Raw genomic sequence first — 17980 nt, 5'->3', positions numbered from 1 at the left:
AGCCACCTTTCACAGAGAGATCATGTTTCTGGTATGGCATGGTCCCAGAGATGTGATGAGACAATTAACCTCCTAGAGCCATTTCTCTTGCACTGCTGAGAAGCCTCAATTCAGTCTGTCTTGTAGGGATGTTGTGATAATGAGGGAAGTTTTGGGTTTTTATTTTTACTGTCTCTTTAAGTTTTATTATTTTAATTTTTTATTATCTGTTGGATAGAGACAGTCAGAAATCGAGAGGGAAGTGGCGGGTGACAGGGAGGGAGAGAAACAGAGAGACCCCTGCAACACTGCTTCACCACTCACAAAGCTTTCCACCTGTAGGTGGGGACCAGGGACTCAAACACAGGTCCTTATACATTGTGACATGTGTGATGAGCCAGGTGCACCACCACCTGGCCCTTTTTTTTTTGGTTTTATTTTACCAGAGCACTGTTAAACTCTGACTTGTGGTGCTGGGGACTAACAGGGAAGATTAATGTTACTAAACCTTGGAGCTGTGCTTGAGATCTTGAAGAGTGGATGCCTGCAGTTCCGGTTATTTATTTTTTTTAATTTTTGTTTCCTCAAGATTGTTTTGGCTATTCTAGGTGTTCTCTGGTTCTAAATAAATATTTGTAGTTTTTGTTCTATTCTCTTAAAAAATGGTGGGAACTTGATGGGGATTGTATTAAATTTGTATATGTCTCTGGGTAGAACAGTCATTTTGATATGTTAATTTTCCAACCCATGAACATGGAGTATCTTTACACTTCTTTGTACCATTTTCTATTTCCTTGAATAGTGACTCATAGCTTTCAGTATACAAGTCTTTCACTGATTTTGCTAGGTTTATTCCTAGATATTTTATTGTTTGTGCTGCTATAGTGAATGGGACTGATATATGGATATCTTCTTCCTCTGACTTGGTGCTTGCATAAATGAATGCCACTTGCCTTTTGTATGTTAATATTGTATCCTGACATCTTACTACATATCCTGATAATTTCTAGGAGCTGTCTGCTGGATTCTTTCAGTTTTCCCATGTATACTATCATATAATCTGCAAATAGTGAGAGTTTGATGATTTCTCTTCCAATCTGTACCCCTTTAATTTCTTTCTCTTGCCTGATTGCTATGGCAAGAACTTCCAATACTATGTTGAAGAATAATGGTGATAGCAGACAGCCCTGTCTGGTACCTGATCTGAGTAGGAATGCTTTCAACTTCTCCCCACTGAGTATGTTGGTTGTAGGTTTGCTGCATATGGACTCCCCTATCATAAGGAATTTTCCTTCTATTTCTATTGGTACCTCACCACGGTATTGAGTTTGACCTTTCCTTTCATAGTATTCTCTAGTTCCATTCCAGGTGGTTCACTTCCTAACAAAGTTCCAAAACCTAGATATAGACTAGGTCCTGTGAAATAGAGTAAATGTTCACACGTATCCATAAACTAGGACAAAATACATTCCTGAAAGCAAAAGTACACAATAGTCTGCAGTGAGTACCCCCCAATACTTCATCTGCACTATTCTAGCCTTTAGGTCCATGATTGTTCAACAATTTGTTTGGCTTTGTATGTTAACTCTTAGTCCATTTTTTAATTGGGTCCTTCTATGCTACTGAGTTGTTAACTCCTTATTAGAAAGGTGGTTTTCAAACACTTCTTTTTATTCTGTAGTTTACCTTTTAATTTTGTTTGCTTTTATACCTGTGCAGAGTATTTTTATCTATTTGTAGTTCCACTTGCTGATGTTTGGTTTTATTGCTTATACTTTTTAGTGTCATATTTAAAAATCATTTCCAAGAACAATTCCTAGGAGGTTTTTGTTTATATTTATCTAATAGATTATAGTTGCAGGTCTTATGATTAATCCACTTCAGATAATTTTATGAATGATGTAAGATAAGGGTCCCATTTTATTCTTCTGCATATGATTAACCAGCTTTCCCAGATCTGATTGTTGAAGATTGTCTTCTCTCTCAAGTTTCCTGATTTCTTGCCACTAGATATGTGTGTGTTTATGTGTGTTTTCTTAATTCAATTTGAGTTGTCTCTGTGTTTTTTAAGCCAGTGCCATACAATTTTGATTATTTGTAGTGTAGTTTGAAACAAGAATTTTTTTGTTCATTTTAAGATAGTTTTAGCTATTCAGAAGCTGTTTGTTATTCAAGATACATTATTTTTCTATCTCTGTGAAAACTCCTAGAATTTTGATGGGTATTTGAATAGTTTGGTTTCATTCCACTGTGTTCTGAGAATATGTTTGGTCTGATCTATCCTGGAGAATGTTCAAGTGCACTGGAGTAAAATTTGTTTTCCACTTTGGGGGTGATGTTTCTATTTCCTCATTTTGACTTTTGTTACCTTACTGATTTTCTGTCTGGTTGCTCTGTCCATTGATAAGAGTAGGATATTCATTTTTTTAATTTTTAATCTTTTTATTTATTGGATAGAGACAGCCAGAAATCAAGAAGGAAGGGGGTGATAGAGAGACAGAGAGATACCTGCAGCATTGCTTCACCACTTGCAAAGCTTTCCCCCTGCAGTGGGGACCGGGAGATCGAACCCAGGTGCTTGGCACTGTAATTCACGCACTCAACTAGGTGCACCACCACCCAGTCCCTAGAGTACGATATTCAAAACCCCCACTATTACTGCCTTGCTATCACTGTCTTCAGTTTTTCTTTTAACTATCTTTATTTATTTACTGGGTAAAGACAACCAGAAACTGAGAGAAAGGCAGAGACAGAGAGACACCTGCAGCCCTGCTTCACCGCTTATGAAGCTTTCCCCCTGCAGGTGGGGACTGGGGTCTTGAATCTGGGTCCTTGTGCACTGTAACATGTGCGCTGAATCAGGTGAACCACCACACAGGCCCCCATATAACTTTTTAAATTTTTATTTATAAAAAGGAAACACAAAAACCATAGGATAAGGGGGGTACAACTCCATACAATTCCCACCACCAGAGCTCCCCTTCCCTGATAGCTTTCCTATTCTTTATCCCTCTGGGAGTATGGACCCAGGACCATTATGGGGTGCAGAAGGTGGAAGGTCTGGCTTATGTAATTGCTTCCTTGCTGACCATGGGCATTGACAGGTCGATCCATACTCCCAGCCTGTCTCTCTCTTTCCCTAGTGGGGCAGGGCTCTGGGAAACAGGGCTCCAGGACACATTTGTGGGGTCATCAGCCCAGAGAAGTCCGGTTGGCATCATGTTAGCATATGGAACCTGGTGGCTGAAATGAAATGCATCTCTCTCTCTCTGTCTCTCTCTTTCTCTTTTTCTCTCTCTCGGCTGAAATGAAATGCATCTCTCTCCGTCTCTCTCTCTCCCTCCCTCTCTCTCTCTCTCTCACACACACACACACACACACACACACAGTTTTGACTTTTTCTTTTTAAAATTTTTGTGATTATAGAGGGCTGTAAGATTGTAGGATTACAGGGTATAGTCCCATGCCATACCCACCACCAAAGTTCTCTGTGCCCACCCTCCAACCTCCCATAAGTAACCACCACAGTTCTTACCATAGTTCTCACAAGTTTTAGAAACAGCTTACTTTCTTCTGTACTTTTTTTTTAATTTTGCAGTTCATGTAAATCCGTTCTCTAGATTCCACATATGAGTGAAAACATCTGGTAGTGAAATCATCTTTCATCTCTTTACTTATTTCCCTAACCATAATAACATCCAGTTCCATGCATTTTGTCCCAAAGGACACAATATCATCATTCTGATTGCATAATAGTGCCCCATGGAGTACATGCCCCACAACTTCTTTAGCGAGTCATCTGTCAGTGGGTATTTAGGCTGTTTCCACTCTTTGACTATAGGGAATAATGCAGCTATGAATATGAGAGTACATATGTCCCTTTGGATAAATGTGTGTCTTTTTATTTAATTTTTTAATTTTTTTATTTAAGAAAGGATTAATGAACAAAAACATAAGGTAGGAGGGGTACAACTCCACACAATTCCCACCACCCAATCTCCATAACCCACCCCCTCCCATGATAGCTTTCCCATTCTCTAGCCCTCTGGGAGCATGGACCCAGGGTCATTGAGGGTTGCAGAAGGTAGAAGGTCTGGCTTCTGTAATTGCTTCCCCGCTGAACATGGGCGTTGACTGGTCGGTCCATACTCCCAGTCTGCCTCTATCTTTCCCTAGTAAGGTGTGTCTCTGGGGAAGCTGAGCTCCAGGACACATTGGTGGGGTCTTCAATCCAGGGAAGCCTGGCTAGCATCCTGGTGGCATCTGGAACCTGGTGATTGAAAAGAGAGTTAACATACGAAGCCAAACAATTTGTTGAGCAATCATGGATCCCAAGCTTGGAATAGTGGAGAGGAAGTGTTAGGGAGGTACTCACTGCAAACTCTAGTGTACTTCTGCTTTCAGGTATATATTTTGCAGTAGTTTATGGGTACGTGTGAACATAAGCTCTCTCTCACAGAAACTGGTGTATATCTAGGTTATGGGACTTTGTTAGAAAGTGAACTACCTGAGATGAAATTAGAGTGTACTATAAAAGGAAAGGTCTCACCCGAGTAATGAAGCTGAAGGGTTGTCATTCCACACGTGAAGTTTATGGACACAGTCTGAGGTGAAGCATGTAGATTAGAAGCATCCAGTAGCACAGCTATATACAAGATACTGGATACTGTACAGCAAACCATAACAAAAGGACTTTTCAAAGTTAACCCAATTAACAAATAATGTGATGATAACATTAACTATCGATTGTTTTTTTGAACCCTAAGACAGCAGGAGCCTCACATCTCCACTATAGAGCCCCTACTTCCCCAGTCCTGGAACCCTTGGATAGGGCCCACTTTCCCGTATGCATCTCCCAATCCAAACCAAATAATATTGCATCCGCCAATCACAACCTAACCAACGTAACCATTGCCACCTCAACATGCTTCACCTCAGAATGTGTGTCTTTTGTACAAATGCCTAAGAGTGGTGCTTTTTTGTTTGCTGTTGTTGTTTTTGGCTTTTTCTATATTATCCTGAAGCTCAGTGGTTCCGCCATCAGCTTCTGTCATTCTACTCTTAGGCCTTTCAATCATGTATTTTTACCTTAGTAACTGTGTTTTCTAGCTGTTTAATTTCTTTTTTTAAAAGATTTTATTTCTTTATGAAGAAGATAGGAGGAGAGAGAAAGAACCAGACATCATTCTGGTGCATGTGCTGTCAAGAATTGAACTCAGGAACTCATGCTTGAGAGTCCAAGGGTTTATCCACTCAGCCACCTCTTGGACCACAGCTGTTTAATTTCTATTTGGACTTGTTTCATACTTTCACTCTTCTTGTTGACACTTTCCTCTATATCTTCATTGCAGTGATCACCATGAAGACTATTGCTTTGAAGTCTGGTTCAGAAGGCTGGCCTCTCTGTTGTATTTGTGTCTTCTTCTAAGTCTTGGCCTTGGTTCCTTAGTGTGGGTGATAACCTCTGTTGTCATTATATCTGGTGCTCTTTGACATCCTCTGTGGAATGCCCTTGTTTGGCCAGGCCGGAGAGAGGCTAGGTGTCCCCAGCAGTTAGTGATCCTTTATGAGGCAGAGTAGAGGTTAGACTGGGTTTCCCTGCCCAGGTAGTAACTATCAGTAGCAACCAAAGGTCAGTTGGAGTTGTGGCTGAGTAGAGCTTAAAGATACCCTGCCTGAGAACAGAAGCAACTGGTGGCCTTACTTTATAAGATACAGCTATATGCAAATAGCATAAAAGGACATAAATTATGGTGAGGTCTTGTATGATACAGCAAATCCTAATGGGATTTTCTAGAACCTCTAGGGTGGGGCTCACTTTCCTGCATGCTTCTCTCAAGCCATACCAAATTATACTGCATCTGCTGATCCCAACCTAATCAATGCAGCCAGTACCACCTTGGCATATTTCACTTCGGACTGTGTCCAGAGACATTAGGCATGGAATGTCAGCCCTTCAGCTTCATTACTCTGGTGAGACCTTTCCTAGTACTAGACTCCTTAATTCCTTTTTGGATGGCAAATTTCTTAACAAAACCTCAAAACCTAGATATAGACCAGGGTCTATGAGAGAGGGCATATGTACATGTATCCATAAGTATGGGGAAATTATATACCTTAAAGCAGAAGTGCACAGTAGTTTGCAGTGAGTCAATAAATGGAACCAGCAAGTAGAAAGACCTAAAAAGACACCATAAAGTACCTAATCAAATAGTTTCTACTTAGAAATAGATACACCTGGGGGTCGGGTGGTGGCGCAGTGGGTTAAGCGCATGTGGCACAAAGCGCAGGGACAGGCGTAAGGATCCCGGTTCGAGCCCCCGGCTCCCCACCTGCAGGGGAGTCGCTTCACAGGCAGTGAAGGAGGTCTGCAGGTGTCTATCCTTCTCTTCCCCTCTCTGTCTTCCCCTCCTCTCTCCATTTCTCTCTGTCCTATCCAACAACAAACAACATCAACAATGGCAATAATAATAACCACAACGAGGCTACAACAACAGGGGCAACAAAAAGGGGGAAAATGGCCTCCAGGAGCGGTGGATTCATGGTGCAGGCACCGAGCCCAGCAATAACCCTGGAGGGAAAAAAAAGAAAGAAATAGATATACCTACCTATTATACTTCCCTCAATTACTCCAAAGCTAACCTTGTCAGACAAAGTAAGGGCTACAAAAGCTGAAAAAGGGCAAGAGACTGGAATACTTGATGACTCTTTAGTCACTACCAGGCCACCCCATCACCTGGGGCCCTAGTCAGGGAGTCCTGGGGTTCCCACACAAACATGATGGGCCTAGACCTCTAACAGATCCCTCTTGTCACTGTCACTGGTCATCTCCATCAGGAACAACATAATGGGCCTTGTGGGAACCCTACAGGACCTTGCCCTCAATGTAGATCAATAACGGTAGGGAATGTTCCATTCTCCAAAGGGAGGTTGGGTAACATACTCTACCTACTACCCGAGGAAAATGGGTCCTGAAATTAGTGCAGCCTGAGATTTTCCTAGCTGTGACCACAGAATGTGAAATTAGACTTATAGGGATACAGAGGTTACATAGATTCCTGTGCTGAATATGGGGCCCAGATCAGATCAGATTGATGGAGTTTACAGTTAACTATTTACTTTCCCCATATTTGGGAGATACTTTCTTCCCTGATCCAGCTTTCTAGTCCTTTATCCAACTATGACACCATCTCCCCAGACAATAACTTGGGTCCACCTGCATATTAGATGCCAGGCTCAGGCAAAAACTAATAAAGACATGGGCCCCTTTTAATATACCTAAAATAGACCTACTAGCTTTTTCCAAAATGGAGACCCCAGATATTTATCTGCAATCTTGCCTTTAGGTTCATGATTAGTTCTGCTATGTATCTTAATTCTTTTTCAGCCACCAAGTTCCAGATGCTACCATGATGCCAACCTGACTTCCCTGGGAAGATTACCCCACCAATGTCTCTTGGAGCCCCACCTCCCCAGATCCCTGCCCCACTAGGGAAAGAGACAGAGTGGGAGTATGGATCAAAATTACAGTGTGCACAGACACGGGTTCAAGCCCCTGGTCCCCACCTGTAGGGGGAAAGCTTTACAAGTGTGAAACAGGGTTTCAGATGTCTTTCTCTCAAGCTCCCTGACCTCTAAATTTCTATCTTATCAATAAAATATTTTTAAAAAACAATAACACTTCAGTTAATGTGAGGTGCATGCATCTGTTCGAATGAGTGGTTTTAGTTTTTTGGTAAAAACCCTATAGTTGAGTAGCTACATCATAACAGAGTATCAGGATTAAGGGGCCAGGTGGTGGTGCACCTAGTTAAGTGCACACATTACAGTGCCCAAGGACCCATGTTAAAGCCCTTGGTTCCCACCTGCAGTGGGGAAAGCTTCTCAAGTGGGGAACAGGGCTGCAAGTGTCTGTCTCTTTCCCTCTCTACCTTCCTTCGCCCCTCTCATTTTCTCCGTCTCTATTCAAGAAATAAAAAAAATACAGTGCAGAATTTCAGTATTAGACAAAATAACTATTAATGGACTTAGATGTATTTGTGGGGCATCAGAGATTTTGGAAGGGTTTCTATCCTTTAAATAGATTACAACCAGGAGTAATTTCTAAAATGTCCACTAGAGAGATGATGACACCAGCTGTAAAAACTACTTTGACATTCTCTTTATGACTTTTGTATTCTGAGTTTGGTGATGTAGTTGTTTTCTAGTTGAAAAACCTGTGTCTAGAATACCAGCCTCATGAGGGGCAGAGGCTACAGAAGGGTGATAATCCTATCGTTCTCTCTTCCCAGAGACTCCATGTCCACATGACTCCACCACTCCTGGAGAACTCATCTTTTTTTCTTCAGACAGTATGAAAGACAGAAACAGAGAGGAAACATCATAGCACCACTCTAGCACAAGTGATGCCAACCCCCCCCCCCCCCGCTTGCATGGTGCTCTCCTGTGGTGATATGCAATAAGAATCCAGAGAAAACAGAACTTTCTAGAAAACAAGGTGGTAGACCATCTTTTAGGTAATAGATCACGTGTGTGAAATTTATTTAAAGGCACCCCCCCAATGATATTCTATTTTAGTGCTTGGTGAGCAGAAAGTTTGTGTGAAAATTAGGAACAAGATTATTGTGTCCTGCATTAGGACTTGATTAGGAGAGACTGATCTGGATTTCAGGTCCAAGTTTTTGCTATACCTACTGTATTTGTGCAGCATAGTAGCAGGATGGTTTCCATAAGGCCCTGGGCATCAGCCTCAACTGTTCTGAGGTACAGTAAGGCACCTATGTGTGTTTGCACATAATAATAAAAAGGGTCATGGGCTTTTAGAACTCTTCTGGTGAAAAGGGCTCACCTACCTATTTGGGTTACATATATTTGGAAAGGAAAAGGGCTGGGAATGTATTGCATATATATGCTTTTCATTGTTGTCTATTGTAGGTTGAGGTGATGATATATGATTTTTATTCATTAATACTTGTTGATTTCTACATTTTCAGAAATTAAAATTAATTTTTGTGATCACTAAAAGCATTTGTTTTAAAAAATGAGGCATGCTGGGTCTAGGTGGCTGCATAGCTGGTTAAGTGCACACACTACAGTGCACAAAGATCAAGAAGGCTCAAGCTCCTGCTCCTCACCTGCAGGGGGAAAGCTTCACAAGTGGTGAAGTAGAACTGCAGGTGCCTCTGCCTGTCTCCCTCTCCTCTCAATTTCTGTCTATCTTTATCTAATAATAAACAAACAAATAAAATAAATAAATCATTCATCCTGACTTCCCTGGGCAGAAAACCTCACCAATGTGTCCTGGAACCACACCACCCTAGAGCCCTATCCCACTAGGGAAATATAGAAACAGGCTGGGGTTATGGATTAACTTGCTAAAATCCATGTTTGGTGGAGAAGCAATTACAGAAGCTAAACCTCCTATCTTCTACACCACATAAAGATCTTTCTTTGATCCATATTCCCAGAGGAATAAAGAATAGGGACCTTCCAATGGAGGGGGATGGGATATGAAACTTTGGTGGTGGGAATTGTACCCCTACAATCTTGTTAATAATTAAATCATTAATAAAAAATGAGGCATGTGGATTGTTGTCTCTTCTGGGATATAAGCTTATGGGGTTTCAAAGTTTTCTGACCATGTATGGCATACCAGTAAGACTCAAAGATATATTTGTACATCAAATTGGGTGATTTCCAATCAAAGATTTTTTTTTTTTGGTCACCAGGGTTATCACTGGGGCTTGGTGCAGGCCTCCTAACAGGTATTTTTACCTCCCCCCCTTTTATTTGGTATGACAGATAGAGAGGGGGGAAGGAGACAAATAGTAGAAGAGATACACCTGTAGCACTGCTTCACTGCTCATGAAATTCCCCACTGTAGATAAGCATTGGGGACTTGAACCCAGGTCCTTGGGTATGGTAACATGTGCATTCAACTGGGTGTACTACTGCCTGCCTTCCCTAGTCAAAGAATTTATACTACGGAAAGGTTAACTATATATATATAATCACCATTCTAACTTTTTTCATATAGAAAGGGAGAGATAGAGGGGGAGAAGTATCACCAGACTGAAGCTTCCCCTAGGTCACACACATGGTAAAGCAGGTACCTTCCAAGGTAAGCTATCTTGCTAAATAAACTATCTTGTCTATAAGTTTAGTTCAGGGATTAAAAACTGGGTTTCTGGAAAAGAAGAATGAGTCTGTGTATCTGGGCTATGGATTTGTTTTCTTTCCTAGTTTTAGAGAATTGTAAAGATCGTTTTTTAGTATTTATTATGGAAAGTTTCAAACATACAAAAGTATAGAGAATAGTAATAATTAATTCCCATGTTTCAATCACATAGTTTCAACAATTATGGATTTACTACTAATTGTTTCATCTATGCACTTATCTCTACCACCCTCAGATTTTTTTGAAACAAGTACCCGCATTATCATTTCACCTGTAAAAGTTTACAGTATTTTCCTGAGGTTGTTTTTTTTTTTTTTTTTAAATAATCACATACCATGCCCAAAGACAAACTGGGAGAATGTGTTTTTATTTCAAATTCTCTAAGTACTGGAATTATCAATACATGTCAAGTACCATAAGGAAGAGTATAACACTAAAGTAGATAGAGCCCATATTTTTTTAATGATGTTGTCTTTTTAAAAACCAAAAGAAAAAATTCCTACCTTAGTAAAGTCACTCTGGGGCCTTTGCAGAAAGCTGGGGGTGGGTAGTGGGGGTATCACACATATACACACACACCCATGGCAAAGTTACAAAAATTCACATTTTTGTGAAAGTTAGAAAAATTCACATTTCTGTTGTTTCCTTACAGTTGCTCTCTTACAGATAACTTGAACTAAGTCCTCATCTAAATATCCCCTACACACTTTTTCCCCCACCCCTCTGGTGTCTTTTCTAAGTGACAACAGTTTAGTTATCTTTCAGACCTCTGCATTCTCACATGCAGAAACCAGATGAAATGAAGACTATTGGAAAAAAGGATGAAAACTGAATCTTAAGAGATAAAAAAAAAAACTAGGCAAACTAAGTGGTGTGATTACCTTTGGAAAGTTAATTACATACACTATGGTTTTTGTTGACTGTGGCATCAACAGTACAGTATACTGGATTTGTAAAATGAGAAAAAAATCAGAAATATTAATATTACATGAAAGTGGTATGGACATTGCAAAAACATCAAATTTACTAGTTACACATTTTAAATTTTATTCTTATAAAAACACAATACTCTCTTGTGTTCATTATATTTATTTTTACAGTCACTTTTTGACATTTCTGAATAGAATTTAAGCAAATTAACAACAGTACAAAAATCACTGAAGTTGTTACACAAAGGACTGATTCTATAAAACACTGATCTTAAGTGATGGGATAACCTTTAGACTGTGCTAGCTGTTGTGTGATATGCCATAGAAAATGAATAATAGTCCTTGAACATCTTATAACTGCCTTGAAAGCTTCTGAAATGTTGATAAAGAAAAGCCACACATGGTGCCTAGACAGCATATACTCTACTAGCACCAGATTGAAAGAGGAAATGTTTTACCACACAGTTATACAAAATATGAATTGGATCAAAGAACCTTCTGTGATGCCAACCATAACTGAAGTAGTGTCTTAAATGTGGAATACACAAAGGGTCAGGAAACATGGTCCTTGCTCTTAAGGATATATCATAGTAAAATGGAAAAGGCAAATACGTCAATAAAGCACACCAAAAGGCTGTAGGTGTTGAATTAAGAGTCTGTTCACAATAGCAAGAGAAACAGGAGTTGGTGGAATAGACAGGGAAAGAGTGTCTGAAGAAGTAGGAGGAAAACCAGATGAACTGTCTCCTTGGAAACACGAAGTGCTTGCCTTTACTTGCTAATTCCAGTGATCAATGGTTTACACCAATGATTCTTTCAAAGGAATCCTGATCGCCTTTGTTGTTCATCTGGAAAAACAATCCAACATACAATTAGCAGGCTTATACTAATTTCACAGTACTCCCAATTGATTTATTTTTTTAAAAATTTTTTAAATATTTATTTTATTTATTTATTCCCTTTTGTTGCCCTTGTTGTTTTATTGTTGTAGTTATTATTGTTGTTGTCGTTGTTGGATAGGACAGAGAGAAATGGAGAGAGGAGGGGAAGACAGAGAGGAGGAGAGAAAGATAGACACCTGCAGACCTGCTTCACCGCCTGTGAAGCGACTCCCCTGCAGGTGGGGAGCCGGGGTTCAAACCGGGATCCTTATGCTGGTCCTTGTGCTTTGTGCCACCTGCGCTTAACCCGCTGCGCTACAACCTGATTCCCCCAATTGATTTAATTTATAAAGAGTCTATTATCAGCATTACTTACTTCACATTTGAAAAGCCTTCACAGAATTATTTAATGCAAATATGAGTCTGGATCAGCATTTGCAGGAGTTATGTATACATATTAACCAGACCATTGATTAGCTCTGGTTTATGGTGGTGCAAGGGATTGAACCTGGGACTTCAAAGCCTCGGGCAGGGGAGTCACTTTGCATAACCATTATGTTATCTACCCCCTCCCCCAACATATATTACTAACCTAAGTAAGTTGGGAAATTTTGCAAAGGGTAGGTGGCCATCTAAGGCATAAAAATTCCCTAATTTCTTATTCTGGATTCTAAGATTATAGAAATAATAAAAACTGGTTCCCACACAGTCATGCTGGTCCCATGCAAATGGATTCAAGTCAAATAAATTATAAGAACCATGACATACCCAGGAAGTGGTATCTTAGCATAGGCTGTCAGGAAATGCTTCTTGTAGAATGTTATGAGGTATCTATATTATTTCTAATTTTACACTTAAAAAAAAACGACAAGATAATCAAATAACTTGGCTCAGCTGTAAAGTAGGATAGAACCAGTTTTTAACACTATGCCTGATTTCAAAGTCCCACTGTAGTTTCTGATTAAACTCACAAAAATGTCATTTTTTCCCCATTTTAGTCACCATAGTGACCTTTCCACTTTTCATCATGCTGTGTGCCCCTAAACATTTACAATCTTCTAAGTGCAACAGACAACTACTATGGAAATAGTGATAAATTCTGGTGGTTCTTGGTGACTCAACGCATGAGACACTGGGAAATTGAAGTACTGCTCAGCTAAACATACACTATTTGTGTGTGTGTGTGTGTGTGTGTGTGTGTGTGTGTGTCTGTGCACACATATACACTTGTAATCTCTTTAAAAGTTCATAAATTATGAACATCTCACTTCTGATGTTTTGTCTCTATATATCAATGAGAATAAAATATTTGCCCAGCTGTAAATTTAAGCTGATATAAAACACGCAAAAATGTTTCCTATTTGTAAACTGAAACTGTCTGTGCAGAGTACATTCCATTTTATAGTAGGGAGAACTGAAAAGGTAAATAAATCATGTACAAGTGACTCATCAACATTCCTAGAAAGAAAACAATTCAATTGTACATCAACCTTGGGAGCAGAGGTAGTAAAAAGTTCCCATATACTACCTTTGTCACCTGTTATAGCATAAAATTTAACTTACACTTGAAAAGAAAAAAAAATCTCCTTGTAAATTTTAACTATTCTGGTTATGCCAGCTTTCAGAGAGCATTTCACAAAAACTACTTAAATGAACCTAAGAACAAACCTGAAAATTAGCATGACTTATTTTAAATGTTTCTAGCCAAAAAAAAAAGAGGAGGAGAAAAGATTAATAGGTTAATAATTCTTAATGGGTTTAAATTGAGTACTGTACATTGTTGCTATGTCATATATGTAAGAGCCAAATAAGACAAAGCATTATTATCTCTAAAAAACTGAAAGTTCCCAAATTAAATGTGACAACATCTCAGGTAGAAGACGATTAACTAAAAATTCTATAAAGTAATAATTCAATATAACTCCTGTGTTAATGTAACAGAATTTTAAGATCTTCCAGAATAATTAGTTTACTGAGAGAAAAAGATCTTGGTATTGCTTTGAGATAGTATAAACTGTTTTGAATCAAAATATGTTCTCATGTTATAGATCTTTTATTAGAGATGAATAGAAAACACTGAATAAATGTATTGATTCAAAATAAATAATTCAGATAATGAACCTTCCATTAGTATTAACAAACTAATCATTCATTATTTTTCTAGGACTAGAACATAAAATGTTCTTGAAATTTGTAATTATACTTACCTGTAGTTAAATGTACAAAATTTCTTTTCCAAACAGTGGCACCAAACTTTAGAACATTCAGTGTAACCTATTTAGCAGCAAACTAAATTATTAATTTGCACAATTTCAATATAAAACAACAGGGGAAAATGTTTTTGTACTTTGAAAACATAGATAAATGGGCAGCACAACACAGTATATACTTCAGTATTAAATACATAAAGATCAAAAAAGGAACTGTCCCTTAACGGACAGGAGTGAAGTGTTCAAATTAAGGTGAGGAATGTGATGGTCTTTTGAGTTGCAAGCAATGGTAATTTCTTGACTTGGATTCTGGTTACCTGCTATGTGAACATTATGTAAAAATTCATTATGTCTATGGGCCAGGCAGTGGCACACATGGTTAAGTGCACACATTACAGCACACAAGGACCCAGGTTCAAGCCCCTGATCCATACCTGCAGGGGGAAAGCTTCAGGACTGGCAAAGCATTGCTGCAGGTATCTCTCTGTCTCTCTCCCTCTTGATCTCATCCTCCTCTATCAATTTATCTGTTTCTAGCCAGTAATAAATAGAAATATTTTTAAAATAAATTTAAAATCATACGAACTAGTAGTCCTTAGGGATAAGATCAATACATTGTCTATATGTAGAGTGCAAAAGCAAAGTATTATTCTCTTAACAAAGGGTTACTATTAAGTACTTCTTTATTTTTTAAGTTTAGGTTACAGGCTGGGGAAGTAGCATAATGGTTATGTAAAAGACTTCCATGCCAGAGGCCCAGGTTCAATACTCAGCAACACAATAAGCCAGCACTGAACAGGTTTAATTGGGCACACAGAAAAGTGAGTGGTGTGAGAGAAAACATCTATCCCAAACATAAGGGAGGGAGTACAGGTGTCCTAAGAGTTTGAGAATTCTGCCATGGTCAAGGAGAATCAGTACCAGGACATGGAAACCCCTGGACTGAGATGTCATTACCATATCGCTTTCCATGTCTTCCTTTCCTGGTATGCAGAAAAGATTAACTGGGGCTTCAGGAACTACACTGTGGGGAAGAATTGTGTTTTAAAAAGGGACTCACACTGGGAGAACCAAGGCCCTTCTGATGTAGTAAGAAATAGGGGTGTGGTGGGGGTGGAGCTGGAGGTGGAGCCCACCAAACCATACTCTGGAGTGCAGACAAGATGTCTCCAAGGGGCCAGCTAGCCAGGAGGTGGCTCGCCAGGTAGAGTGCACAGGCCAGGCTCAAATGCTGGCACCACGTGGGAGGTGCCATGGTACATAAGGAAAACTGCAGGGCTTCCTTGTCCACCTGTCCCCATGAGGAATCAATCCAGGGGCAGGGGAGGTAGCATAATGGGAGTTATGCAAACAGACTCTCTCCCCTGAGGCTCTGAGGCCCCAGGTTCTATCTCCCTTCCATCAAAAACCAGAGTTGAGCAGTGCTATGCTGGAAAGAAGGGAGGAAGGGAGGGAGAGAGAGAGGAAGTGAGGGAAGGAAGGAAGGACAGAGAGAGGGAGGAAGGGAGGGACAGAGGGAGGGGGAAGGGAGGCAGGGAAGGACAGAGAAAGGGAAGGAGGGGGGCCAGTGAGCCACCTGGTGGAGTACACATATAACAATGTACAAGGACCTGGATTCAAGGCCCTGCTCCCCACCTGCTGGGAAAAGCTTCACAAGTGGTGTGGCAGGTCTGCAGGAGTCTCTCTGTCTCTCCCCTTCTCTGTCTCCCTATTCCTCTCAATTTCTGGCTATCTGTATCATATAAATAAATATTAAAAAAAAAAGGAAGGAGTCCAGGAGCAGGAGAATGCGGTGTGTGGTGGGGCCCCACTCCATAAATACATAAAGAAAATGGGTAGGCCAGGGTGTGTCTGGTGAAGCCATCCATCTATCATCCATCTATCATCCATCTATCTATCTATCTATCTATCTATCTATCTATCTATCTAATCTACCTACCTACCCATTCATACATACATCCATCCATTCACCCACCCACCCACCCACCTATCTATCCATCGATCTATCTATACCTTATCGAGCCACAGATGGCTCAACAACGCTTGGGCCTGATGTGCAAAAGTCATGTGATGTACGCGCAGGGTAAAGCTGGGAGTCGTGACAAGGGTTGGAAAACCCAAGACCTAGGTTTGCAGCAAGGCGTTTCTGAAAAGGGTGCATCAGATCGCACCGCAGCAGCCCCCACCCCCGCGAAGACAGGACAGCTGAGTGTGGCAAGAGCACAGGATGTGAACCACCAAGGACACCACAGAGGTGTGGCTTCTCACTCACTCACTCACTGGACAATGGTCGCTGGCTCACAGCAGTGCCCATCAGAGAAAGGCCCGAGGCTCAGGGCTCCTGAGGAAAGCAGTGGGGGAAGGCAGGACAGCTGCCCTCCCACCTGCAGCCCAGGCTTGAAAGCCCCTGGCAACAAAGCAAAGCACAGGCTGCCATCAAAATGCGCGTGTGCACACACACAGGCAAACACACGCAGACACACACAGGCGCAGACACACGCACACGGAGACACAAACACACATGCAGACACATGCGCACACAGACATGCACACACACAGGCACACGCCCCAAGCAGAGTGGCCCAGGCACAGACACGGGCGCAGGCGCCCCTAGCAGGGCAGACACCCCAGAGGAGAGGAGCCCCAGCAGGCTGTGGCTTCCCACAAGCCGCCCCACAACAGCGGCGGCGACAGGCAGAGGCTGCCCCCGTCAGAAAGGAGCAGAGCGCGCAGCCCGCACCAAAGCCGCGCCTGGCACAGCCCGAGGCAGCTCGCAAGCGCGAGCGAGGGAGCCAGCGGTCTGCCAAGGAGACAAAAGGAACCTCCCTCCTCCCGGTGAGCCCGCACAGCACATGGCACCGGCAGAAAAGCTGCGGGCACTGGCTGCTGAGCGAGGCGGCAGGCGGGGAGGCGGGGAGGCGGGGAGGCGAGGAGGAGGGGCGGGCGGCACCGGCACCGGCACCGGCACCGGCACCGACACCGGCACCGGCACCGACACCGGCACCAGCGGGCGCGCAGAGGAGCGGGACTTACTAGGGATGCTCGCCGGCGGGGAGGGTCGGGGCCACGGAGTTGCCATTGGTCGGGGAGCCGCCCAGCTTGAGTTTCTGCAGGTACTCGGCGTGCACGGGCTTGTGGCACTGGAGAACCTTGATGGCATCCTCGATCTTGAACCACTCGCGCTTCCTGCCGATGCTGGCCGCGTCCTCCCAGTCCTCCAGCATCTCCGTGACCGTCAGGACGTAGACGTAGGTCCTGTGCTTGCGGTCCTGGTTCTGCTCGAAGACGCCCAGCAGCCGGCCCAGCTCGCCCCGCACGCCCGCCTCCTCGTACACCTCGCGCACCGCCGCGCCGCCGGGCTCCTCCTCGGGCTCCATGCCGCCGCCGGGCACGATCCAGCGGTCGGGGTAGCGGCTGCTGCTCACGAGCAGCACCTCATCCTCGCGCTCGCTGCGGAAGCACAGGCACGCCGCCCGCTGCTTGAACCCCTCGGGGTCGTAGGTGCGCGTCTGGTTGGGCTTGCACTTCATGCCGCCGCCGGGCCGCCGGGGGCTGAGTAGAGGCGCCGCCTGCAGAGACAGAGAAGGGCGGGAGGGCGGACGGGCGGGAGACGGAGCGCCCGGCCCGCGAGAGCCAGCAGCCGGCGAGGGAGCGAGGGGGCGAGGCGGCGAGCGAGGGAGCGAGCGAGCCAGCTAGCAGCCCAGCACGCAGAGGAGGACGAAGCGCGCGCGCGGCGCGGCACGGCACGGCGCGGCGGGGCGGGGCGGGGTGCGGAGGGGCGGGGCGCGGGAGCCACACGTCAGC

General features: G+C 42.7%; 1 protein-coding gene across 1 annotated transcript; it reads right to left on the bottom strand.

Annotated features, from left to right (window-relative positions):
- Positions 1 to 10507: 10507 nt before the first annotated feature.
- On the bottom strand, positions 10508 to 17742 carry NUDT11 (nudix hydrolase 11). The gene is made up of 2 exons (XM_016194188.2): positions 17210 to 17742; positions 10508 to 11933 (listed from the first exon to the last, which is right to left on the bottom strand). Coding segments are annotated over exons 1-2 (498 nt in total). The 5' UTR covers positions 17707 to 17742; the 3' UTR covers positions 10508 to 11932.
- Between the last annotated feature and the right edge of the window lie 238 nt (positions 17743 to 17980).

This window comes from Erinaceus europaeus, chromosome X (assembly GCF_950295315.1).
Source record: "Erinaceus europaeus chromosome X, mEriEur2.1, whole genome shotgun sequence".
Lineage (NCBI taxonomy): Eukaryota > Metazoa > Chordata > Mammalia > Eulipotyphla > Erinaceidae > Erinaceus > Erinaceus europaeus.
Note: the sequence above shows the minus strand (reverse complement) of the source record. Positions and strands in the feature narration are given on the sequence as shown.

Bases quoted from the DNA above. Each gene is read 5' to 3' on its own strand.
- NUDT11 (XM_016194188.2), bottom strand. From the start codon at position 17,706: ATGAAGTGCAAGCCCAACCAGACGCGCACCTACGACCCCGAGGGGTTC.